At 44.4% G+C, this 27,067-nt stretch overlaps 2 protein-coding genes across 11 annotated transcripts in view; one reads left to right on the forward strand and one right to left on the reverse strand.

Moving 5' to 3' along the window:
- UNK (unk zinc finger) overlaps window positions 1–7,703 on the forward strand; it is a 50,521-nt gene extending 42,818 nt beyond the window's left edge. For all 5 annotated transcript variants that reach the window (XM_083487516.1, XM_083487514.1, XM_083487515.1 and 2 more), the window contains one exon: window positions 826–7,703. In XM_083487516.1, the coding sequence (XP_083343642.1) occupies window positions 826–981 (156 nt within the window). In that variant the 3' untranslated portion in view covers window positions 982–7,703. The remainder of the gene's footprint in view (window positions 1–825) is intronic.
- Window positions 7,704–11,314: 3,611 nt separating this feature from the next.
- The window catches only part of UNC13D (unc-13 homolog D), a 58,036-nt gene continuing 42,283 nt past the window's right edge, over window positions 11,315–27,067 (reverse strand). For 3 of the 6 annotated variants that reach the window (XM_083487485.1, XM_083487484.1, XM_083487480.1), the window contains 12 exons: window positions 26,671–26,814; window positions 25,232–25,330; window positions 24,499–24,705; window positions 23,605–23,673; window positions 22,757–22,836; window positions 21,244–21,349; window positions 21,045–21,116; window positions 20,516–20,599; window positions 19,771–19,891; window positions 18,010–18,133; window positions 16,893–17,098; window positions 11,315–14,019 (listed from right to left, as the gene is read on the reverse strand). In XM_083487485.1, the coding sequence (XP_083343611.1) occupies window positions 13,895–14,019; window positions 16,893–17,098; window positions 18,010–18,133; window positions 19,771–19,891; window positions 20,516–20,599; window positions 21,045–21,116; window positions 21,244–21,349; window positions 22,757–22,836; window positions 23,605–23,673; window positions 24,499–24,705; window positions 25,232–25,330; window positions 26,671–26,814 (1,437 nt within the window). In that variant the 3' untranslated portion in view covers window positions 11,315–13,894. The remainder of the gene's footprint in view (window positions 14,020–16,892; window positions 17,099–18,009; window positions 18,134–19,770; window positions 19,892–20,515; window positions 20,600–21,044; window positions 21,117–21,243; window positions 21,350–22,756; window positions 22,837–23,604; window positions 23,674–24,498; window positions 24,706–25,231; window positions 25,331–26,670; window positions 26,815–27,067) is intronic. The other 3 variants (XM_083487482.1, XM_083487481.1, XM_083487483.1) reach the window with 1 other exon arrangement.

Raw genomic sequence — 27,067 nt, forward strand, 5'->3', positions numbered from 1 at the left:
TTTTTCGTCTTGCGAAGCAAGCCCATTGACGGATTAGCGGCTTAGCGGCTTATCTGCTGATCGGATCAGCTGATAAGCGGCTTAGAAAAAGGGGGGGAAAGGAAAAAAACCAGCAGGAACTCGCAAGACATTGTCGTCTTGCGAAGCAAGCCCATAGGAGATTCGTTTTGCGAAGCACCTCCAAAACGGAAAACCCTTTCGTCTAGCGGGTTTTCCGTCTTGCGAGGCATTCGTCTTGCGGGGCACCACTGTATATACATTTCCGTGTGAGATGGGGGTGGGGTGGGTGGGATTGAATTTGCTGTGGGAATGAACACAGACAGTTTGGTGGGGGGGGGGTCCTCTTGCCCACACATTCCATAGAGCTGCTTGCTAGGCAAGAGGAGTAACAGCTGTATCCTGTGCATCTTGGGTCCTGGCTGCAGCCTAAGCCACTTCCTTCCTTCAGTGACTTAACAGAGTCAGCAGGCTGGAGGAGTCACTGCCAGGAGTTCGATATATGCCAAGTTCATGAGGCACGGCTGCCATCTATGTCATTTTGCATGCTGTCTGCCCAAAGGAACTTTCAGAACAGGTGACGGGAAGAGGCGAGAGGGATGTGGGGAGATAAGCCAGGTCAGGCATAGGAACAGGGCGGCGGTTGCCTCTGCCTCTTTTGTACTCCAGTTTCTTCCACCGCCCTCCTGAAAATGTCTGTGGGTTCTCCCTTGTCTACTCCTTGTGAATATCTCTGACCTTTTAATGGCTGCCTCATGAGTGTACCAGGGCTCTGTTTTGTTTTGCTGACAACCCCTTTGGTTTTGCCCCTCGTTTCTTTCTTTCCAGGCAGTGTTTCAGATGCAGTCGGTGAAATGCCTCAAGTGCCAGGAAGAGAACCGGGTGGTACTCCCGTGCCAACACACTGTGCTGTGTGAAACGTGTGCTGAGGAGGGCGAATGCCCCATCTGCCATCCCAACAGGCCACACACTCTCCAGTCGTGACCCTACTAGGACATTTGGTTTAGCATATCACACATAGAACTTTTTAACTTTATATATATATATATATATATATATAATATGAATATATATATATGAATATATATATATATATACATAAAAACAAAAATTAGTTGCAGAGCACTTTTTAATACTTTGCATCTCCCATTTAAAGGTTCCCCCACTCACCCAGTCCTGCTAAGTCTAACTCCTTAGGGACTTTTATGGCTGTTTTTATGTAGATCAAAGGGCAGTTTGCAGAGTTTGTTTCCCCTCTCTCCCCCCACCCCTATTTAGGATGTAACCCTTTTTTAGTCTTTTCTGAATAAAGATTTAGAGGGAAGGGGAAGAGGGGCTTGCAAGTGCTTTCCAGGGTGAGGACTGGATCTGTGGGGAGAAGAGACACGGAAATCAAATTTCTGATCATGTCTTCGTCCTCCTTCTCTTGGCTCTTACTTCATCATCATTTTCATCTTTTTAAAGCAGCTGACATGCTCTTAGCCTAACAACAAGAGAATCCCCTTTGCAGTTCTTCCCCGTTGAGAGCTTCAGGCATTCAGAACTCTTGTTGGCCTTCAGTATGGGTGAGGATCTTTGGATATCTGTTTGAAAAACATGCATTCGCTTTTTAAAAGTTTTTTTACAGACTTGTAGGTTTCTACCAAAGCAACAAAAGGAGCAAAATTTCAAACAAACCAGTGATGGCAGTCACAATAGTTTTACTCAAAAGCATTACTTATCAGTGGAACTTCGTAAAGAGGAAAAGTCTGAGTTGGTGGTCTGTATTCTCTTGGCAATTAGGATGTGCTTCAGAGCTGTGGGTAATGCAAATGGAAGGCATTCTAGGTCGCAGGTAGAGGTGGAAGTGTGAAAGGATGAAGACCTGCTTTGGAAAAGCCTGGCGGGGGTATTCTTCCTAGGCTTTGTTTTCATTGATAATTAAATGGAGGTAGATGGAACCTTTTAAACTTTTTTAGTCTGCCTAATACAGGCCTGCATAACTTGTGACCCACCAGTTAGGTAGAGTGGCCCTTTGGGATTAAATCAGTTTCCTGTTTTTGTCTGCCTGCCTGGGACTGCAGAAATGGGGTATTGGTCAAGTATCTGGCTAGAGGGTACAATGTTCAGTTGGTCTACATTTGGTCAGCTGATGCCGTGTTACTCACCCTAAACCTAATACTTGGTACTTCCTGATGGGTAGAAACAATATGTCTCTTCCGCTGCTGTTCCCATACCACGAATGGTACTGTTACCAGCGTCGCGGTGTAACATATCCACCCTATAGTTCAGACAAGGGTTGGTTTTTTGCTTTGAGTGTTAAGAAAAAATCATTCAGGTTTTTTACAGAGCAAGCTCATCTGTTTGCCCTGGACAGCACTTTGTGTTGCTAGCATACAGTAAGATGTGGTGCACCACCATGAACTTGGGGAATGTAGAATGTGATAGAGGAGCGGGGGACATTTTCAGAAGTTAACACTGTGTGTTTCTATATTGCTGCCAAAAATTTGGAGTTGCATACTGAATTGAAACATGGATTTCCTTCAGATGTAATTTCTGCAAAGTAATAGCGAAGATATTGCGAGGAAGAAATAATTTTAAATTCACAGCCATGGGACAAACACAGAATTTTGCAAATGTTCAGGGACCCCAATATGAAAATGTTTCCAGTGGCAAGAAATAGATTCACAAAATGCAGAACTGGGAGCAGGCAAACAGAGAATCCAAGATATTGGAATATCCTCTCTTGAAAGATTAGCTAGCTGCTTAGGTGTCAAGTGGAGTTACGTTCCTAATCCGCTTCACGTTCTTCTGATTTATAGTGAATGCCATGAGGCCATACTTAAAGCGCTGTTCGTAGGCAAGAAAAGATGGGGTTGCCCAGAGTCCACAGTGTTTCACTTCTCAAATACATTCCTTTTCCTTCTGACTAGGGAAACCTTCTTACTCTTCTATCTTACTCCTCACTAGTTTAGGTTTCCGGTGAAGCTAGCCTGTCTTCTTTGCAGGAGGATATCGTTGGTTGTGATCCCTGTTTAGGTATGGACGATCTGGGGACACCCAAGGCTTTCTATAGTCTTAGGCTGCGTCTGGGATCAGTTGTGTTTGGTCCATTTGAATTGTGTGCAGTCCAATTTTTGTAGCCCAGAGGCTTGGGACCGGTCCCCAACAGATGGGAACATTCATCAGGCATGTATGTGATACACTGTTTGCACAGCCCAGAGAGTAATTCTGGAGTTGGTGGGGGCCTGATCCTCCTGCCCTTCTGCTTTGGCATTAAAAGCACCAAGCCAGAAATGAAAGACGCTCCCATGCAGACATGCTCTTTCTACTGCTCTGCTCATTCTTACGAAAGATAGTCTAGTTGTTCCTTTGGGTTAGCATCTCTGTTAACTCTGGGTCACCTTAGTGTAGCTGCAAATGCCCTTATTTGGCTGGGTACCTGCAGTAGACAACTTCCATGAAGATGGAGAACATTCTCCCAAAACGACCATAAAGCCTGAGTCTATAAATGCATTCCTCCTTAATATTGGGTGTGCACTTGCTAGAGAACTATTTAGACCAGAACCATTTGTCATGGACAGCATTGACTACTATTTATATTGCCCATCTCTTACTGGGCACAGTGCATCTAGCCTTGAGGGATACATTTCATAGGTTGGGCTTTTTATACAAATAGACAGAAATCTTTTTGGGTCCCAAGCAACCATCAGCTGGATTATTGGAGCAATCATTAATTTATTTCTTGTGCTTTTGTGGGCCAGAATGAATAAGGTTTCCAAGCTCTGAGCAGAACTTAACTACACCTATTAAAAAAGAAACTTACAGTGCAATCCTAAGCATGTTTACTCAGAAGTAAGCACCATTGAATGCAATGGGGTTTGCCTCCTAGTAAATGTGTTTAGGATTGCAGCCTCCACTAATAATTTCCATTGAGATTAAATTTGCACTCTTCCCAGAGTGCTTTACAAATGGTGTTAACTCACTGATTATGTGTTAACCTTTGATTATGTGTGGTAGGCTTCCAGGAATATATATTGGGGCCTAAATCCAACTGACTTTCATTGAAATTTGTGGTTTGGAATATTTTTTGTGTTAAGCTTGTATCCAGTAAATGTGTCGTCCTGCAGTTCCCGAGTGGTAGAACTCCCACTGCAGTTTGTTTTGACTTGTTCAGACATTGTAACAGCCTGTAGGCAACAAAAAGCAACGGTCCAGTCCAGAAGGACTCTAATCTGTCATTTTGAACTGGGGAGTTTGTTTAACATGTAAAAGTGTAATATTTAGATTTATAATCTCACTCCCTTGCTCACCAGTCTCTGCTTCATTTGCAGTAGTTGACCCACCTTTCCCCAACCTGGAAAAGCACTGGAAACTCTAAGTTATCATTCTTTTTCATAAGGGTAATCCAGCTACTCACTGTCAGGTTTTTCCTCTGGAGTATTTTCATATTTAATGCAAGTACATCATTAGATTTGCTTCCACAATTCCACCCTCCCATATTTGGGGGGCTAATATGCATTCCCAGATGATCTCAAAGTGCAGCTCTGTTTAGGATTTTTTTTTTTTAAATTAACTTTTATGTTTGGTAAAACTGCTTTTTTTCAATGTGTATATTGTACTAGTATCTGTTGTGTTTTTTTAAAAGAACACCTAATTGGCTTCTTTCTTTTCTTTTTTGTATGGAGAGACGCTGCTGGCTGACTCTTGTGGTTGTGTTTGTTTTTGGTTGTAGCCTTTGAATGTCTGTGCCATGGGGCTTACCTGGTCTCCAAGGCCAGCAAACATGCCTCAGTCTTAAGGAAAGCTTGTTTGTTTAAGATATGTGAACATTTTTAAAACATACACACACAAATTTAAATTATGGGGGAGTAATAATACTCTGCTGGAAATAAAATGTACTAAACTATTTTGGTAACTAACTTAAAGATCATAGGAAATAAACTCTTTGAATCGGGTCTACAGTGTTTATACAGAATTGCAGCCATTTTCAGGCTCTTTGGTGGTAACTGGTTTGTAACACTTAGTTTTGTAAACATTGTGTTTTATTGCTTCCTCTGCCTTTCTATGTGATTGTCCATAGTGAGACGATGATTTTGTGGGGGGCGATTTGTTTAGTCCTGAATTGCCACAGCTTTGTGTAACTCCAACAGAATCCTACAGAGGGTGTTAGATGTGTCACTGGTCTCCTCAAGCGTAACTTAGAGGTAGTTTCTTTGTCCTGTTTTTAAGGCCTGGCAACTCTATAGAATCTTGCTGGTTATCAGATTCCTCTTTCCCACTCCCCACAACACCCCCTAGGCAAATTGCTTTGCTGGTGCGATGCAGGGGAGAAATTATACCAGAGGCAAAAGCCTGTTTACATTTAGTGCCACAGCCCAATCTGTCTGTTTTATTGTGAAGGACCAAAGAATCCAAAATGGGATTTAAAAAATAAATAAATCTCCCAACCCCACAAATTCCGGACTGCTCCCCATCCAATTATGCTTTTTCCTCTACCTCGTCTCTGTCAGTATAATGCATAGGCACGAGGACATAGTAGCAGGCTGGTTTTATCCACACCTGGGAATCGTAGAAGCCCACGCTTCTCTATCCCATTCTTTAGCTCTTTTAAGACGCACTTTTTTTAGAAAAAAGCCTAGATTTCTATGAATTTTAATATTGAAATGAAATACCTGAAATGTGAATTCGTTTGTTAGGTACCAAATAGAAAAGCAAAACCAATCTGTTTTGTAACTTTGGGTTAAGTTTCTGCATAGGAATTTTTTGTTTACCGGGATAGGGTGGGATGAACCATGAATGAGAGGAAATATGCATATTTTTGGTTAACCGAAAGCAAATCTTGATTGAGCTAGTAGTTGCTGATTTGAATAGTACCTGCTCAGCACTGGGGTTTTTTTTTTAGGCCAACGGGATTATGTGATTGGGTTTTGCCTGATGCTAAAGCTATTATTTGGTGCTAGAGTAAATCATCCTAAATGGACAGCCCAAGGAGATGTGCTTGGATTATGAAAGTTCACACACTTCTGAGCAGAATGCCTCTTGTATTCCCTCTCTGGCCTCTATGCCAAGGCCTAAGGGGGGGGGGAATCATTCCAGAAGTTTGGGGAGGACCTGCTAATATGACTAATTTTACCAGCCAAGGGAATATTGTGGTTGCAAAAACCAGAGTATTCAAAAAGGCTGGTAGACTTACCTTGATTAGCAGCAGAGAACTATCAGGTAGCTGAAGAATTAGTAGAGAAATAAGTGTTAAGAATTAACCTGTATATGCTTCTTTTAAAACAATTGGCTTTGTGGGGCTGAGGAATTTCCACACATTCGGGCAGATGACCTAGTAATCCTACAGCTCAGAGGTGCTGGGCTACGCTCCTCTACTGCCCAACTTCAGCAGAGGGGAAAACGGCACCTAACAGTTTATTGTGGGGAATTGCCTATATGCAGCACACAGGGTCTGGGTTTGCACGTAACACTTAAGTGATGGCTCAGTGTTACAAGGCTAAGCGGCAGCCCTGCAGTCTCTGGTGCATCCACACAGAGGACTTTGCAAGCTTTCACTTCCATTTTAGACTAACCACAGATTCTTGTGACATTTAAATCTGGATAAACTGCATTTAATCTTAACTACAGATAGTGAAAGCAACTTCAAACCATGGTTTATAAAGCTGCCTCTCTCCACCCCCATAACCATAGATACAATTAACCTCACTTTACGGTTTGGCTGTAATGTTCAAGCAGAAGGTTCCAGTTTCCTCCTCGTTGCAGTGCTGGAGGTGGCAAGCAGAGCATACATACCCAGGGTTTCCTTCAGCTTGTCCTTCTAATGCTAAACCATCACTTAGCATCACATGTAAACAGAGCCAGAGACCCCGCACAGAATTCTTCACAGGAAAATTCCTTTTTCTTTTTAACTTTCCATAAGTCTCCAAGCTTAACCTGAGCCACTTCAAGGGCTGCACAGCTCAGACAAATGAAGAGAATTTCCTTCCTTAGCATGGAAGGACATAAAGGACTCAACAGTTTAGTGCTGTCCCACTAGACAGACAGGACTTTCCCATATTGGTTCCGTCCCCAAAAGGGAAAAGTATTTATTACCAGTCTGGGGGGTTTTTCTCATTTTTTCCCTCCTTTTGATTCCCCTCCGGGATTATATCAGCCTTTAGAGCAATGCAACCAGAAAGTAGATGTTGCTGGCGAAAAGTATTATAAGTGAAGTATTCCTGCAAATTGGTGACTGTGGATCAAAAGATCTCTATGGGGCTTCCCCACTCTGTAGCTTCCAATGTTTGAAAGAAAAAAAAATATATAAATACATTCTATATAAATTCTTAAAATTACACACTACAGTATTTATGGTGGCAATTCTGAACCAGTCTCTCTCCTTGGATTTTCCTAGGCAGGGGAGGGTGGAGGGCGGCTGGGACAGAGAGCCGCTCAAGTCTGTGTAGAAGTCAGCCAAAAGGTAATAGGTGGTGTGTACAATGTGGTGTTTGATTCCATTATTATAGACTGTAATGCGGAACTGTGATTTCAGCTGTTGTTCTTTCTCGTATTCTGTATATATGTGTGTTTGGCTGTCCAGAAACCTGGTTTTAGACACTCTTTCTTGGCAAAGTGGATTTGCATGTGGAGCTTAAAAAAATGCAATCTTGTGTCACAATTTCCAAGGGCAGGATGGATTTTCTAGAAGACAATAAATTTTTTTATTTTTTTGCTAAGAAAAAAAAGGCAGCAGTTCTGTGTGTGCATATGTATGTGTGTTTTAGAGTGTATATGTGGTGTCCATGTGAGTTTTCTTAGTACCCTTTGATCTCTACTTGAAAGCTAGAGAGGTTGGGAGGAGGACCTGCCTAACATTCCGCTAGGAAGGTCTCCTGTTCAAGCTCCATGAAGTGAATGGCAGGTATGTGAAGCAGCTGCACCATGGTAAAGTGTACACATTCCCTTTGCTCTCATGGAACTTGTGCCAGAAGTGATTCTTTGTAGATTGTAGGCCAGGAATGCTGCACAATCACATCTTTTTTCACCTTCCAGTTGGTTATATAGAAACAGTAGCCTTTGCAGCCTAGAGGACTGCAAAGATAGAACCCACTCAATTTACTGTATTTTATATAAATATATCCCTCATACTGCTCAAGTTACAAAACAATTTCAGGGTTTTGTGAAAGATCCTTTAAGCTATAAAGACGGTGTTTAAAAGAAAGTCCTTATTCTCAACCACAAAGTATCTCGGAATATCTCCCAACACACCACCTGCAACAGCATCTTGGATTCCATGGAAACAAAGTTCTAGATCTGGGGAGAATCTGCTTTTGAATGGGAACTTTTCCTCAGTTGGCTTTTTAAGGACCCAACTGGAAATGGGGAAAGCTTATCTCTTTACTTAGAACTCCTAACCCAGAGATCTCCGTATACTGTTCTCACTTCAAAATTGGTGTGCAGCAGTGTCTTGTCTCCTCTTTCGTTCCATTAACATGAGAGAGAGAAACAAGGACATTTTGTAATTGGCCTCCCAAAATCTTGAATCCAGAATAAAGTGAGCGAATTTGAGAATTCTGGGTTTGGACCATGGGAAAAAAATTTGTGGAAATTTAATAATGCTAATCCAGCTATTTAGTCAGCCTTAAGACCCATTGAAATCAGCAGGACATATTCTTGATTGAATTGAGACCCAGTGGTTGCTTAGCCCAAATTGCCCCATTGATTTCACTGGAACGTTTTGCATGATTAACTTTGCCTGAACTAGTATGTAGCTATCTCATTTGTAGTGGTAGCTAACATGGTGCCCTCCAATTCCTATCGACCCCAGTCAACATGACCAGTAGTCAGGGATGGTTCAGCAACCTCTGTAAGTCACCACATTGACACCCCCAAGCATAATGGTATCTGTGTTTGCTATCTGTCCAAGCTGTCTTGTTTTTGTAATTGTGTCTCCATAGTGATTCTATCCCATCCCCTGTCCTCGCTTACTAGTATTCTCCTTTGGCTGAGTAAACACAGCCCCAAAGCGTGAATGATTAGGAATAAGTAATGGGTGCAGGCTGGAGAGAGATGGGACACACCGACAGCTTCTCAGTGCTAGAATGTAGGTTCTTTGGTCATTCACTGAACTAGAAAAGTAGTTCCCACAGGCAAGCCTTTCTGGAAAAATAAAGATTCAACCAGACACTCAACTACTCTTAATTAGATGAGGCAGAAGGATCAATCCACATTTCATGAAATCACTACATAGAAGCTGCTGCAGCGGAGGCTAGCTAGCTAGTGACTTATTTACTTGTAAGACCAGCAAATGCTGAGATCTACACATGTGTTAATTACTATGCACATGTGCTTTCTATGCCTTGTCTCTGTAACAGGGATGAAGAACCATTTTCAGTCTGAGGGCTGTCATTCCCTTCTAGGGATGACGATAAACACTAAATAGAGGGTGGGGCAGCTTATATAAATTATACCTTTGCACTGTAAATTATTTTTACACACACTCCTCTCTGTGACCCTCCAGGTGTCACCGGAATACAACTCCCATCATCCCTGACTGTTGGCAATACAGCCAGGGACTAATGGGGAGTTAGAGTCAAGCAGAAGCTGATGGCCACAGGTTCCCCAACCCTGACGTAGAACAAGACGCTTTATACAAGTTGAAGTCTTGCTTCCCTAACATTTTAAGAAGCATCTGGGGGTTAACCAAATAGGTAGAGAAGTGATCTTATAGGCATCATTTACTTTTGGTGACATAACTTCCCTAAGGCCTCTGCCTGAACTTAGTTGTCTTGGGATAAAATGACAGATCCTCTTTTGCATCAAGATTTGGTTGACGAACAGGACTCCACAGGTAGAAAGAAGAGACTGTTATCACAGGAGGAGAAGGAGGTAAGTACTATGCTATGCCAAAGACCTGTGATGGGAGTGCCGCTACTTCATTTACTCATAAGTGTTCTGGAGGTCAAGTCTGTGGAAGATAACAATTTTGCAGGGAGGTGACAAGTGTGAGATGCCCCAAACTGGCCTTTCTACTACATATTTCATAACCAACAGAATGGCATATGAAATCAAAAGTAAATGTAAAGTGGCAAAAAAATAACTTCACATATATACTGATAGAATTCTAAACTGACCTGGGACTCAAACTTGCCGTCATAATGGATGGCACAATAAAAATGGCATAGCTGTGTAGGAATGAAGATTCCATGCTGGGCCCAGTTTGGAAATGGCCTGAAAATGGCCAATATAATAATGTCTTTCTTAAAACCAAGGGGCAACCACCTCTAGACTACTACATGCATGTTCTGGTCATGCCAACTCAACAAGGACATCACAAAGCTAGAAAAGAGGCAGAGAAGTGCAGTCAATATGATCAAGCAATGAAAACGCCTTCCCAATTAAGAAAGGCTAAAGTGTTTGGGGTTATTAACATAAGGAAAGAGATGACATGGAGAAAATAGGATATCAAAGGGTGCAATGGGTAGAAGGTTAGAGTGAGCATTTCCTCCCCTCTCCCTTTCATACTGTACTGAAGCTCAGGCTCACCCACTGAAACTGATAAAGGAATAGATTCACAACAGCCAAAAGGACTTCCTACAGCTAGGCCTGGGCGATATATGAGGAGCAGACCACAATGTCAGTTCCACTGAGCGGTATATCGCTGGTGAAACTGCCACCGCTCCCGAGTCCCTCTGCTAGCAGCATCTGCTGGAGGGAGTCAATATTTCGTCCAGTGGGCGCTGCTTAGCAGAGGGACTCGGGAGCGGTGGTGGTTTCACCAGTGATATACTGCTGAGTGGAACCACCATTGCACTCTGCCCTCATACAATGCAGAGGGAGAAGCAAGCTGTATTGGCGAGGCGCTGAGACAGACTGTTCCTCCCTCTGTATCTTTAAACTGCTCGACTGAGGAGTTTATAGCTGCTCTTGCCTCAGCCGAGCTGAGAGAGCTGGGGAGGGGGAAACCTTCCCGAGCCCCAGCTGAGCTGCACAAACAAGCTGTGTTGTCCCAGCCCATGAGTGTCTGGGTGAAACCGCATCAGTTCCCGAGGTGAGAACTGGGGCACTTTCACCAGGTGCCTCACAGGCAGAGCCTAATGCAGCTTGCTTTTTCAACATCTCAGTATATCACCACGATGTTTGGCTGGCGATGCAGCTCAATGTTGAAAAGCTGATGTTGCCCAACCCTACCTACAGCACATGATTTATGGCACTTGAGCCACAAGATGTGCTGACCCTTTGGTTGAATGGTTTTAATGCAGGCCTAGTCAAATTTATGGAGGCCATGTTTAGCAGCAGGCACTGTAGTCATGATCTCTATGATGGCTAAACAAAACTCTCAGGTTCAGAAGTAGCATACTGTCCTCTCAATTTTTTTATTCATACAGCCACAAACCTGCACAATCTCCATGAAATAGGGATTTGGCGACACACACGCAAAAGGAAACCTGATTATCTGGGTTATCCAATTGCTGGTTCCACCCTGAGTAATTATTTTAAATGTTCCCAGTGACAAAAGTGAGAGCAGCCCATAGACTGGAATTGGGCAGGAGTGTCTCCACCACCACACCAACAACACTCCAAATGCAGGGTGGATCCAATACAGGCCAATGAAGACTGAGCATGTTCCAGTGGGCTTGAAATGGTTTTAAAAGAGTGAATGGTTGGGGTGGGGCAGTCAGGGGAGGGAATGAAGTAACTGGAACTCTGAACCGCAGTGCCACATTATGTTGCACTGCCACACTTCTTAGTTACACTTCCATTTGCAGAATTGGAGGGGGAGGCAAACAGTAAGGGAGAGCTGCTATGGGCTGTGCAAAACATCTGGTTGGCCATTTTTGGTACCAGGATGCTTAGAGGAGGACACTCTTGCTTTGAATCAATGCAGGACTTATGCTACATCCCTTCCTCCTGCAACTACCCTAGCTGCCTCTGCAGAGGTTGCTTTCTACAGGCCTTTACAAAAGGAAATGAGATTACTCCCTGCTGCCATTGCCACGGAATGCTACTGTCCCCTTCTTACACTGTATTCACCAATTTAAACTGGAACACATTATAGAATAAGTGGTGTATAGTATGCCAATAAGTCTCCTGAGGTACACTGGAGGAAAGCACAGTTTAGCTTAAAAATCTTGATTTTTTTGGGGGGGGGGGTTAGTAGAGAAGACATCCAGCAGCTGTGCTCTATATAGAGGATGCTCTCGAGTTTTCTCTCCCCTGCAAAGACTGTGTAGTAAGTGAAAGGCATTAAAGCACTACATATTTAAGATGCTCAAAAATGCCTCCACAAGAGCCTGTCCACTCAGCTCTCCCCTCAGGAATGTATGCACATACACACAGTTGTAAAAATAGGAAACGCTTTTGCTTGCTCACAGCTCACCCCGCCCAAACTAAACGAGAGCCTGGCCTGGTTTCTTTCACAGCCTTTAGCCTTTAGCTGCTAATGTGACAGAAATAGCATGCCTTAGCCTCACATAATCCTTTAGTTGTCCTTTTCACTTACAGGAAAGCAATTCCTCTTGATGGGAGAGGAAACCAGCTGAGAACTACAGTCTACTGAGCAAATTTCCCCTTGCACAGAAACCTTGGCTAAATCTACCACCACCACACTGACAACGATCTGCTCTAGGCTTTAGGAAAAACAGGAAAAGTTAAGTTGTAGAGCAGGAGTGGGGGTGGAACCTGTGGCTCTCCAGATGTCAGACTCCCAACTTGCAGCCAGCATGGCCAATGCTATGGATGATGGGAATTGGGGTCCAGGTTCCCCATCCTTACTATAAAGACCTGGCCTCACTGGCAGCGGAAACACCTGACTGCAAAGGAGTGGGGTGGGGGGAACAAGACGCAAATGTTCAGAAATTGAGGGAATGCTTCCTGCAGTGCTATGATCAAAGTTTACATTAGGGTGTCTCTAGATTTACCTGTAGGTCAGGGTTCACAGTAACACTTCACAAGCCTTTCTGCCGAAATGGAGGTGAAATTCTAACCGTGGTGGTGGTGACTGCAGTCTTATGCTCCCATCAATCCATCAAAGCCAAGCACAGCTTACAGGTATAAACAACAACAGCACTGTTCATAGAACATGCAGCTTTTCTTTTCAATTAAAGCCTCCCCTGCTTTAAATCGCAAGAGTTTCCACTCCCCAGCAACATCTGTGCCTTCTTTGTGATAATCAGAATTGTGCCCTGGAGATGAGTGGGCATAAAATCCATCACAGCGTACAGCCAGCGGCTCTTCCATTTAATTCCTTTTTAAGTCAGTGATGCTTAAATCAGAAGGAAGTGCCAGTTCCTGTAGCAGAGATTAGTGATCGCAGGTTTGGGGTGTTTGTTTTTTTTAACTCACCAAAAGCTGCTCTCCCACCCCCACCCCACCCTTTGGCTTTCTGGTGTACCAGGCTGCCTGCTTTCCATGCCATCTGGCAAACAGAGTAAAGCATTTCCTGGGGGAAATCCACAAGGGGCACATTACAAGCTTTGCCAGCCAAACAGGCTCTTTCTCAGTCCTCGTGTGCACGCATGCGTGCCAGTTGTGCGCATGTGTTTGCTCACAGCATCCCTTAGCCTGCAGTATGAAAATCAAATAGTACCACGTTTTCCATTTTTCTTAAAATAAGGGAAGTCCTTACTGCAGATGAAGAACGGATGAATGGGGCTGGGAGTGGGTGACACAACCCTTTCCTGTCGCCTCTTGAATAGAAACAGGTCAAACATTCATCCAGGCATAGCTTGCTCTTCAGCATGCACTGACAAAAGAGCCCCAGGGTCTGCTATGGCCAGGCTAGAATGCCGCATGTCTCTCTGGCATCCAATGCACCAGCAGAAAAAGCTGGAGTGGAAGAAGGGCTTCCTACTCTCCATGGTGTATTTGCTGTCGCCATGGCAGCACAGGCCCTGCCTGCTGCACCTTTTCAGCTCAGTCCCTTCTGTTGCAGCCCCTATTGTTGCTCCTGCTGTCGCTCAGTCTCCTTGGATTGCTTTGCTCGTTGTCTGCGGAGCTTCACAAATGCCTGGGCTTCCTTGTCTCCTTTGCGGGTCTCCAGCAGCTTCAAGATTTCAGCGCCTGGGGCAGAGTGGGAGAGGTGGCATGCAGTCAGTGAGATGTGGAATCAAGTAGCCTGCTCCTATAACTAAACGTCTCTTGACGTTTAACACAAACCCAGTTTCCTGCAGACAGACATCACAAAAGCTAGGCAACAACTAAGACTTAAGTTTCTTCAAGGCCAAAGCCAAGAATCCGGGCCCCTCAAAAAGTTACCCATTGCATATATCTCAAAACATCCTAAAGCAAAGAAGCCCAGAGGTACCTGATGGAAAACTGCAGGACATCGCCAAGGGGTAACAAGCTAATGGATGCAGCTAATGGATACTATGCGAATGATGTGCGTGCCCCATGAAGAACAAGGCTAATTGAAAAACAGCTGTTTCCATTTCCTGTTCTAGCTCCAAGCACCTCTTGTAGCTCCCTTTAGTGAGTCAAAACACTGTTCCCGATGGAGGTTGCTATGGAAGCAGCTTTCCAAGCAGTGAGGAAAAGGGAATCTTATTAAAAGGAGAATGGAGTTTGGGTGTGGTAGGTTGTGTTACTGTCCATAGCCTTTTGAGCTGCTGGAAGTAAAAGCAGGAGATCTCTAGTTAAGAGTCAACTGCTAACGCTGCTCCTATGATGCTCAGTTAAATTCAGCAGCAGTCCAGTGGGTGCAGTCCAGCATCCCTAGGAAGAGGGCAGTGTAGAAGCTACGGTGATAAAAAGGACAGCAACCTGCAATCTAAAAACAATCTCTTCACCTTGCCTCACTTTTGGAAAATGCCTCACATTGTGTATTTATTTATTTATTTATTTAGATGCCACTTGTATGCAAAAATGGCTTTGAAGCCGTTTACAAGTATAAAATCAATTATTAAATTAACAGATTATTAAAACACACAATAAAAACCATTCCAAAGCATTAAAAACATACACAATTAAACAAGCCAGTTAAAAAACATAACAATTTAAACAGGTTTTTTTTTAAAAAAAAAACCACAACAACCACCCACAACTTGAGGTTTTGTTCCGGGGATAGCGCCTGATAACTTGCGTATAGTCAAAACACATTGTGTGCAATGGCGGGGGGTGGGGCATTGCCAAAGTCTTTTTTCTCTGTCTTTTTTTAAACAAAAACAAAACCAAACCTTTTTTTACCAAGAGCACAAAGCTGAATGATCACAAGTTAAATATATCTAAGTTGTGGGTTTACTGTATCAGAAAGTTCAAGTTCAGGGGAATGCTTGCCTAAATGGCTGCGTCATCAAGAGCAGGGGGAATGCTGTTACTGAGGAAGCCTCTCCTACTGCAGCAGGGAAGGAATTTCTCAACACTGGTGCCGCTGGTGAAAAAGCCTGCCTCCATGCTACCCTCAAACCAATTATCATTCCATTTGCTATGGGCACACTTAGGGCTCATCCAGACTTCTGCTTTCCCCTCTGCATTCCCCTGGGGATACCTGATATTTTGTTCTCAATTGGAGCAAGCACCAATCAGGTGCTTTTTTCTGGATTGATGTTTGCTCCAATTTAAAGCTAAAGCGCACATTTTCCCCAGGAACAGAGTAGGGCAAATGGAAAACCACCTGTGCTTTCTAGCTACGGGACAAGCAGACATGTAGATGAGCCATTAAAAGCACTTAGTCCTATGTAAAGTCAGTCCTTTGTTCCTGCTTGGCTTTTTCTGCCCTTTCTGCAGATATTTGCCCGTCAAACATTACCCATTATAAGCCTGTTTGCCACAAAGCCCTAACTTTCCACCCATATTATACAAGGAGCCATCGTATGAAAATAAGCCATCCCTACACTCTCTCTATCTCTGAAATGAAGCAGTAGAACAGAAGCCACGCCTAGCTCTATGGCTCCATTAACAGATCAAAGCCAAGGTTCCAAAACCTTCATATGTATAGGTGCCTCCAGGGCCCGGCTCTCATACTAAGCCTGCAATGTTCCATAACATCCTAAGTCCCAAACTTAGAAGACAAGTTATGAAACCAGCCTTCTAGTTTTTAGTTAAATTGCTAATGCTGAAATGGCTGGAGGAATATTGACAATTCCCCCTATGCTCCCTGTGGAAAGGGATTGAAATGCAGGCAGCAGAACTCTTAATTCCCAGCACCAATACCCCACCTACACTACACATTTAAAACAGTATCATACCACTTTAAGAAGCCATGGTCTTCCTCAAAGAATCCTGGGAAGTGTAGTTTGTTATGTGTGCCAAGAGTTGCTAAGAGACCCCTACTCCCCTCAGAAAGCTACCACTCCAGAGTTCTCTGAGAAGAAGGATCAACGGTTCAACCACTCTGGAAATTGCAGCTCTCGGGGGGGGGGGATAGGTGTTCCATTAGAACTCTAAGCACCCTTAACAAACTACAGCTCCCATGATTCTTTGGGAGAAGCCATGACTGTATGGTCAGATGGGGCCCACAGGGGACAACAAAATCCTTCCCTTTGCTTGGTCAGCAGAGAAGCCTGGAAGACCCATCAGCTGCATCAGCTTGAATTTTTGTAAACTCTTTAAATTGGCTTCATTAGTAGTACATAACTGTGTTTGTGCAGATATAATTTGCCACCAACTCGACAGCAAAAGACAGCATCTCCTGTCCCTCTCGCCTCACTGCAAACTCCCTGTTGAAGGAAGCCCCAGGATAGAGTTAGGGGGCACTTCACAGAATGTTAACTTAGGGCTACGCAGGATACAAGCCAAAATCACAGGACTAAAATGTGAGCATTTCAATATACAGTCTAGTACTTGGTCTGGAACAAAAGAACATTTCCCCCCCCCCTGTATTTTCTAGGGGGGTGTGCCTAGGAGCCCATGACCCTGCCTGCTAAGAGGCTACAGGCTTAGCCGGCCAAAAAGGAGAAGGACAAGTGAAGCTGGGAATGTATAAGTAACGAGCTCACCAGCAGTTCCGGGATGTGTCAAGGACAATCGGGTCTGCGGCACCCTGGAAGGGTTGATGGCTTCCTCGTCCTCACTCAGCCCCAACACCTTGCAGAGGGGGAAGAATGCTTCTCCCTCCAGATCATTGGCTCCTAAGGTGTCGTAGTCAAACACGGTGAGCAGCAGGCACGTCCCATCCTGCTGGCATTTTTCTGGAGGGACCAAACTGTAAAAGGAAATGAGCATGGGGACGGCCTGAGTTGAGTGACCCCGTTTTGCAAACCGGGGGGAAGAAGCACTCCCTCCGAGCAAAAAGTACCAGACGAATGATTCCTCTGTGTTTCAAACCATACCAACCAGTGGGAAAGCATGAACAGAAATAATTGGTGACACTCGTGGGCAGTAGTGGCTGGAGTCCAGAGGGACTGTTAGGGCAGAAGGCAGAACAGCCAACAGTAGGGGGAGACAGAGACAAGGACAGGCCAAGCTGACTTACCGTATTTTTCCGTTTATAAGGCGCCCCCATGTATAAGACACCCCCTATTTTTGAGGACTCAGTTTTAAGAAAAGGGGGGGGGAGATGTATCCGTGCATAAGACACCCCCTTATTTTTTAGGGAAAAACCCATCTTATACATGGAAAAATACGGTAATTTCAGCGTTGTCCCCCCCCCCCACCTACGCACTGCGTCCTACAAGGGCAAAACTGAGGCTCAGGAGGAGGAAGCTGACGGCCAGGGCCTCCACTCCCTGGATTGGTTGTAAGTAAGGGCAAGTGGACGCTGGCTGAGGGGAGATTGAGCTTGGTGGGGCAGGACCCCACTTGCTGTAATGGACCAGCCATCTCATGCTACTTATCAAGCTGTATCAACCATGGCAAGGGTTGAGCCATCTTAGCCCAGTGGTTCCACTGACCAACGCATCTCTTGAATCCCACAATCACTTCCAGCGGTTTGAGACCCGTGGGTGCTGCCTGGCTTTAAAAAGACACCAACCCATGGCAAGGGTCTGCAGGGCAGGAGAGAAGGGTTGTTGTTTTTATTCTGTGGTTTTATATTTTTATTTTATTCCATGAATCGCCCTGAGATCTCTGGGCATAGCTTGGTATATAAATTCAATAAATAATAATGATACATACAATTCAAATACTTCATCAAAGAGAGGGTGGAGATTGTTCTTTATGCACTGGGTTGTCCGTGTCATAACCTCGGGGAACTCATGCCGTGGCTCCAGGGTCAGTTGGATGAAGGGGTCGCTTAAGCCTGGGGGTGAGGGGGATAGGAAGAAGAAGAGAGTAATCATTAGCAAACTGCAAGTCAGTCCTGGGGCATCTGTTCCTCTAACAAACCCCCAAGCATAAGTTGCATTCACTTGGCACCTGGTGGTGTCCTGCAATTTTAACAGTCTTTATCTTAGTTCACCCCCTCCCCCACCGTAGAATGTTTGCTAGTACTTTCTTCTGATAAATTATGAATTGAAGCCAAGTATTATTGACCCATCAAAGACCTTCTAGCAAGCAAGCCCCCTACAGCTGCTGAGATTTAAGTTTCAGCCTTCTGGGTTGAAAGAGAGACTGCCTTTTTGTTAAGTCAGTGCATTGGGTCTATCTATGGTGCTGGAGGAGACTCTTGAGAGTCCCATGGACTGCAAGAAGATCAAACCTATCCATTCTTAAGGAAATCAGCCCTGAGTGCTCACTGGAAGGACAGATCGTGAAGCTGAGGCTCCAATACTTTGGCCACCTCATGAGAAGAGAAGACTCCCTGGAAAAGACCCTGATGCTGGGAAAGATGGAGGGCACAAGGAGAAGGGGATGACAGAGGACGAGATGGTTGGACAGTGTTCTCGAAGCTACCAGCATGAGTTTGACCAAACTGCGGGAGGCAGTGGAAGACAGGAGTGCCTGGCGTGCTCTGGTCCATGGGGTCACGAAGAGTCGGACACGACTAAACGACTAAACAACAACAACAAGCCCAATGCTGTGGAGTCTGATGGGGCAGTGGTGGCTCTCCAACTTGGCATCTTTCCTAGCCTGCTACTTGAAATATTTTTAAGCTGCCTGCGATCTTCTGCATAAAAGGCTTAGTCTCTGCCACTAGGCAAAGGGCACCTTCCTGCTGCAGCAACTCTCTGGAGCAGGTCCATCCATTTTTTCCCTTGGCTCAGTTTAACTAAAATCTTTATTTACCCATTCCAGGTCCCAAGCATGCAGAGCTCACACTGTGTTCTTAAAAGAGCCAAGTGTGTAAACGCTCAGTGTTCTCTGCTGTGATTTTTGCACAGAGTCAGGAGCACTTAAGTGAGACAACAACCACCTCTTCTGGAAATGTGAATGAACTGCACTGTAGTTCCTACAGACTGCTCAGCCCCTTCTCCCTTCAGATATTAAAGCTGTATTTATCCATACTACCAGCAATTGCAATTGCCTTTCAGATTTGAAGGGGACTCCCAGATGGGATCAGTGCTGCTCACACATGAATGTTTTCTGCAACGTCTATACAAAACACCAACCTGTATTTTTCAGTTTTCTAGTCTGGCATTCTTTTCTCACAGTGGCTGAGCAGTTGCCCATGGGAACATGAGTGCAAGAGCACTCTCCCCTCCCGTAGTTTCCAGCAACTGCTATTCAGAAGCCTTGCTGCCTCCAACGGTGAAGGCAGAGCATAGCCATTGTGACCACATTTTCTCTAAACTTAAAACTCCCAAATGTTGCAACTTTGCCTCATAAGGGAAGTGAATCACTCTCCCTTGTTATCATCATTCTGATCAACCATTTCTGAACTTTTTCCAACTCCTTTTTGAGAAGAGGCAGCCAGAACCGTACACAGCATTCCAGATTCACGCGCCTGCACTAATAAGGAGAATGAGACACGTTCCTTTGGCTCAAGGGCTCTCTCACCATTGGAGTCCAGGGGAAGGAGGTTGACAGCGTTGAGCACCTCGACGCGCAGCTTTTGTTCCGAGTGGCGGTAAAGGGCCTTGATGGTCACAGCCCCGTATTTTTCAGGGCTAGCCTCTGTCTAAGAAATAAGAACAACCAGAGAAGTCAGGATGCATTTCAAATGCCCCAGTTTGCTTGCCAGCAATTAATGGTCCTGGTCTCCGTATACCATAGCAGTAAAGGGTGATAAACATCACTTCAAGTTCCATCCGGTAAATTGGGGATGGGGAATCCGTGGCCCCTACAGATGTTTTTGGAGTGTGACCCATCAGCCCCAGACAGCATGGCCAATAATCAGGTAGGATGGGATATGTGATCTAATAAGAACTGTTGGGCCACAAAATGTAAGAGCCTGCTAGATCAAGCTATTGCCCCATCTAGGCCAGGGGCCAATCAGGGGTCAATGAGAAGCCCACAAGTTGGACCTGAGCACAACAACTCCCTCCCCTCCTCCTCTTTCAAGCCACTAGTATTCAGAGGTGTACTGCATCCAACAGTATGAGCAGAACATAACCTAACTCTCCGTTAATTTGCCTATAAGAACACAGGTCTCACATCCCTGCTGTAAATCAACAGTGATGATCTTAGCCACAAATAAGGTAAGAAAATAAGATGTAACAATATCGTTCAGCACAAGGAAGAACGAACAAGGAGATGCAGTCTTCTTCGTAAACAGGAGCCAGAGCCCACTGAAGTCACACACCTGCTGCTGGATTCGGGCGCTGAAGTACTTCTGGATAAGTTTTCTGCTGGTGGAAGAGCAAAGGTCCAGTTCTTCTTCCAGAGCCTAGGAGACAAGTAGGTTTGAGCAGAAATTGTACTAGTATTAAGCAATTGTTTAAAAAACAAAACACCCCCCCCCCAAATTGACAGATTATGCAAGACAAATTAAATTTGAAACAGGTAATCCAAGCAGCAAGTAAGACGGGAGGCCCACTTGTTCTAAGGACCCCATCATTGGTGATCAGCAAGACCATTCTTAGGTGATGTTTCGTGCGTGCCTAGGCTGGATCTATATCGGTTTTTTAAAAAGTGCTATAGAAAAACACGTTATAAAAGCTCTTAATGGAAAATCCCATTGCTCTACAGCGCCATCTGGTGTCACACAATCATAATGATATAATTGACGAGTGTAGCTGAGTCCCTAGATTGATTGGCCTGTTCGTGGTGGAGGGATCCCTCGCCCCACTCCCAATGCTCCGGAGAGCCCAATTGGGCTTGTAGCATCTTACTGTAAATGTTGCATTGTGGAGGGTGTCCTCTGGCAGACCACAGCCCTCTCCATGAAAACACCGCTCCAAGTTCTATGGAATGAAAGGGGTGAGGGTGGGGAGAAGAAGAAAAAGGAAAAAGAGTGAATGCTCCATTGTTAAAGCCCAGCAAAGAAAGTCAGATGCTCCATCCTACATTCTGTTCCACATGTCTAAGTACCTTGAGGGCACACTGCAATTTCTTGAAGTACGCCAAGTTGCCAAGTTGCTGTTTTGCAGCCTCTTTCAGCATGTCCAGAGTGTGATTCCACAGCAGCTCCAAGAGGCTGTTTGGAGGGGAGAGAAAGCAGAGATAGAAACGACGGTAGGTTGCCATTGGATACCAGCAGAATCCATTAGACTCTGGGATGATAATAATAATAATTATTAATAATAATAATTTTATGTATACCCCGCCCTCCCCAGCCAGAGCCAGGCTCAGGGTGGCTAACACCAGTAAAAATTACAGTAAAAACATAATGGGGGGGGGACCAAATTAAAATACAGGTTAAAATGCCATTTAAAATGCAGCCTCATTTTAAAAGTAGCCCATAGATCAAAACCTAAAGGGGAGGGAAACATAAGGGTCAGACTGAGTTCAAACCAAAGGCCAGGGGGAACAGCTCTGTCTTGCAGGCCCTGCGGAAAAATGTCAAGTCCCGCAGGGCCCTAGTCTCTTGTGACAGAGCGTTCCACCAAGTCAGGGCCAGTACTGAAAAGGGCCTGGTCCTAGTTGAGACCAATCTAACCACCTTGTGACTTGGGACCTCCAAAATGTTATCATTTGTGGACCTTAATGTCCTCTGCAGGGCATACCAGGAGAGGCGGTCCCGTAGAAAGAAAAAGAAAGCAAGGGCATCTTACTAACTCCCTTATTCCCAGAGGTTTCATTTATCAACTTCCAACCAGATTCTGTGGGGGAATGAGGTGAACTATGGGTGAAGGGGGGATTTTTTTTTAAAAGCACAACAGTAGACTCATCATAGGCAGTCCTAGACCCAGAAATAAATTGGCAAAATAAAGTTTTAACATAGCATTGGAGAGTCCCACCAGCATTCAAAGGAGCTCCAATATTTCATTTTATTTACGTAAGAATATTTATGCACCTCTTTTTAACCATAACGGTTTCCAAAAACAGTTCAGAAGAACAAGACATTTGGGAGGCCTCTAAAGACCCTGTGTCTCATTGATCCCTTCTCAAACATCTTGCTGATTTGCTAGGGATTCAACACTGGGGCCCAAGGAAGTCGAAATAAAGAAAGAATGGAATGCCTCTGGGCATGTGCAGAATGACCAGCCCCCCTCCAATAGCAGTAGCTAGTAAATCTGCATTTGGAGAGCTTCAAAACCCAGCAGGGAAACACTGGGATTGTGTGTTCTTAATGTAGAAACTAAGCAGTGGATCTCCTTGTCTACGGACCCTGGCATGCTGCTGTGGTTCACCCATGTATTATTCACACTGACACCATGGCAAATCTTCTGAACTTCTGGCACCCTGGGCCTTTTACCTGTCGGATGCCCCTCATTCATCTCCCAGTAGCATTAAACTCCCCTGTCTTCCTTCAGCCTTTGCTATTCCCAAGGAGTTGAAGAATTTCTGGGAGGGAGAAGATAGGGCCACAGACTACTATAACTGCTACTATAAAATGATGATGAGGGGAAAAGATCCTAACAATGTCAGGCTTCTGGCTCACCTGTTGAAGTTCTCTTGGACCAGGTTCCCACTTAGATACTGGAGCTCACATTCCAAAAATAACATTAAAGGGGTGATGCACTAGAGCGGCAGGGAGAAAAAGTTTAGAGAAAACAGAGAGTAAGGGAAGAGCACTGTAGAGTGTATATCGAACATTTCAGAGGCCTCCATACAAGGTATGTGAAAATGCCTTCCTCTGGTGCTGCTCAAAATGGCCAGCATAACATTTCAAAGGCTTTTACCTAATGCGCTATATTTTTGTTATATACAAAAATAATGACTTTAGATAGTCCTGGAAGATGTTAAAAAAAGAAAATATCAACATCTCTTAGCTCTGTGGAGGAGTTCTCAAAGCTAATTCTATATTGTTATTAGTAGTAGTAGTAGTAATACAATAGTAAGTGACAATAAAGTGACGGTAGTAACAGCTGTGGAACAAGGTGGTTGTCGCCACGATTGCTTGCTTTTTTTTGACATGAACTTACATACTCTCATTCATCTCAGTAAGTTCAGAAGTGACTCAAGCCGCCCCATTGCCACCTTCCTTTGTGGCTCCTGAACACCTCCCTGAACCTCCTCTACAGAGATCTAACATATTGCTCCAAAGCCAAACTATTTGCAGGAAAGTCAAACAGCCCCTAAGCTCCAGAAGGCATAGATATTACAGTTCAAGGCCGAGAGTTAAAACCAGGGACATTACTAGTACATTACTAGTTTTGGTTGTGGTTTCTTTTGAATATAGGACTAGCTAAGGCAGCATATGAGACATGGATAGGGCAAAAGAGACACGTTTAGCGCAACAGCATGTAGCCTAGAAAAAATAGTTTGTTCCGGCATTCCAAGACTCACATCTTCTGGGTCCCTGGAAGCGCTGCAGGTATACAGCTCCTGGATGTGTCTGGCAATTCCAGCATGCAGCTGTCAAAATAAAAACGCATGTGCTTACTACTACTTGAGGGAAGATGCTTTGTAAGTGCTCAAAGCAGTTCACATACATTATCTTAGTAATCACTGCATTAGTCAGGTATGGAAGGCTGCCGTTACATTCCGATAGAACATACTTTTTCTACAGTGGAGGAAGAGATGAGGAAGAGCAGCAAGCAGAGAATGGAGACCAAGAACAGCAGCAGCAGCCACTGAGCACCCTTCTTCAACCTCAATCTTGGAACCACCTCTGCCAACGGTGTGTCTATTTGCTAGTTTTTACAACATTTCTGCTGCTTTAGACAAGGAACTACTGGGGGCACTGAAGGGCAAAACTCACTGGCAAAGCATTTGCTTTGCATGAATAAAAAGTCCAGGTGGGAAATGCTGGATAGCTGCTGCTAGTTAATGTAAACAATCTTGAACAAGATAGGCTATTTGGCCTGAGCCTCGTATGAAGACAGCTTCCCATGAAGGTTCACCCCTCTCCTCTTCTGCTCTGGCTTCTGAAATTTCACACAGAGCAGTGTGTGAAATTTTCATAAGAATTTTTAAAACAAATGTTACTGTTTTCATACAAATCTTGGGTTACTTGAGATGCTGAATTGTATGGCCCCTACAAAATCCTGCATGCTCAGTATGGCTCTTGTACAGAAGTGCAGAATGCACACAGCTTTATCTTAGGGAGCCATAACCACGGGTTGCAAAACACGGACTGTCTCGTGTTGGCCCCATTCTGCCATTTCCAACCATGCCCCTCCCAGACCTTTCCCTGCCAGATTGAGCTTATCAAGAGAAAAGCCAAGGCTGCTGGGTTACTTTGCTTGCCAGGGTCTGCACCACGCCACGGATCTCGTTGTTGAGGCATGTGACGGTGGCCTGAAGCTGGTGGTGCAAGGTGTGCTGGATCTGCTCTGGCGCAATGACCGCTCCCGTCTTCTGCTCCAGGCGCGCCCAGTCCAGCTGGGACGGCAGCTTCAGGATCATCATGCGGAGCTGCTCGATGTTGTTCACCACAACGCAGAGCTGGCGGGGGGGAGAAATAAAGCAAGAAACCGATGCATTCCACCTGCCTGTGAAGCAGCATGGCAGAATTCTGTAGCCTCAAGAGTTGGCAGGTGTTATGTCCTGAATAGGATTCAGAATGCAGCAGTCTGATTGGTCCTAGAACAATAGGATTCAGAATGCAGCAGTCTGATTGGTCCTAGAATACTAGGATCCAAAATGCAGCAGTCTGATTGGTCCTAAAACAATAGGATCCAAAATGCAGCAGTCTGATTGGTCCTCAGGAGCCACCCAATCCAACTCCAGGTGGAAGTGAATCCACAACCTGATTGGCCTACAGGAGAATCCCAGAATTAGCCAATCACGTGGGCCCATTGTGTAACTAATGTATATAAAGCAGACATTTCGGGGGAACTGACATTCCTCACTACTATGAGCTGAATAAAGAGCATGAAATCCACACTCGAGTATATTTCAGCGGGACTTCTCCACCTCCCAAAAGCCTACTTGAACAACGCCTTTGTCAGAAACTGGCTCCATCGCTCACCCTGTTTGCTGCTTCTCCCTCTTTGTGTTTCTTTGATGACAACTCCTCTGCCCTTGTCTTGATCAGTCGGCAGTACATCAGAGCAATTTTACATATGTCCTAAGAAGTCAAAAAAGGAAGTCGCTTGAGGATGTTGTGCTCTATGGAGGTAAAGACTCCCAATGCATCAGTTCATCACTTGGATTTCACTGCTTCCTACAAGGATGTGGGAAGGTGTAGGCAGAGGCGATTCCTTCATCAGACAATAAGAGCATTGTAAGAATGAAATACCGTATTTTTCGCTCTATAACACGCACCCGACCATAACACGCACGTAGTTTTTAGAGGAGGAAAATCCGCAGGCATGCCACCCGTAGCCATTTCCTCCATAACACGCACATACATATCCCCTTACTTTCTAGGAGGGAAAAAGTGAGTGTTATGGTGCAAAAAATACGGTACATCTGGTCTGGGGGGTAATTCGGGTCATTAGGTATCTAAGGGGTGGCAAGCGGGCAAGAAATATACAGTGGTACCTCAGGTTACAGACGCTTCAGGTTACAGACTCTGCTAGGCCAGAAATAGTACCTTGGGTTAAGAACTTTGCTTCAGGATGGAAACAGAAATCGCGCAGCAGCAGCAGGAGGCCCCATTAGCTAAAGTGGTGCTTCAGGTTAAGAACAGTTTCAGGTTAAAAATGGACCTCCAGAACGAATTAAGTTCTTAACCCAAGGTACCACTGTATTTAAGAAATAAGAATAATTAACAAACAAATATTCCGATCCTCTATCCCAAATTAAGGTGGGTTCTTTTTTCCATTGGAATAATGTATTTCTTCTTTTCTGAAGTACTACTTCTCAGAGTATAATGAAAGAGAAAGTGTAAAAAACTGTGATACCAGGTGCAAGCGCAAAGCATTGGGCTTTTTTGTTGTTTCAGCTGCTCTTGACCTGCTTGATTGTTTTTGGGTCTCATTGTTTATGCCTCTTTGGGGACTATAGGTTCTCAGCTGGCATCCTTGTTTCCAGCATCTTAAAAGTTTCAAGCGCAAGATTCATGTACAAAGTCATTTACAGTAGGGTGGATCTTCCCCAACATTCGTAGGATTTGTTTCTGTGCATCACACTGGATCTCAGTGTTACTAAATTAGAACATCTGGCTCTATACTACACCTCCAGGGCTAATGTGAAGATCCATCAGCTCTTGCACTTCCTGAATGTTATGACACAGTTCTCCAATTGAAAAGCTGTATCAAAATATATTTAGAAGTATGTGCAGTATACTGAAAAACAATGCATTTTAAAATTTTGAAATATATATTTTTTAAAAAAATACATGGGTATTTAAATGCTACTTTTGTATGGATTTCTGCACAAATTCACAATTAATGTGGAAACAAAAGACTTATGAGTGGATCACAGATGAAAGTGAAACATAGCCCATCCCTACTGTATACGCACCTCAACAAACTTTACCATGATCATGAAGGCCTCTTCAGGATCCGGCCAGTCCAGCTGCTGCCAGGTCTTTACCATCTGAGCATAGCAAGTTGATAAGTCCACAGTGGATGTGCTGTGCTTATTCAGCTCTCCTAGTGGTGTCAGCTGAAGAGAAACAAAAGAAAGGAAACGGGCATAAATAATCAAGTGCAGATTTGTTGAGTGCTTCATTTAATTTGGAGCCTGAATCTCTAGAACAAAAGGGGATTTTCACACCTGGCTGGCTGTTCCTCCAATCACTTAATTTAGAATGCTCCACTTACTTCAGTGATGTTGGTCCAGTGGAAGTAGCTATTAGGACTTACTTAAATGCACTGTTTTTTTCTGTGGGGGGGGACAGTGCAGGGGTATGCATACC

Source organism: Podarcis liolepis (genome assembly GCF_965112155.1).
Source record: "Podarcis liolepis genome assembly, chromosome: 2".
In the NCBI taxonomy this organism is placed as follows: Eukaryota; Metazoa; Chordata; class Lepidosauria; order Squamata; family Lacertidae; genus Podarcis; species Podarcis liolepis.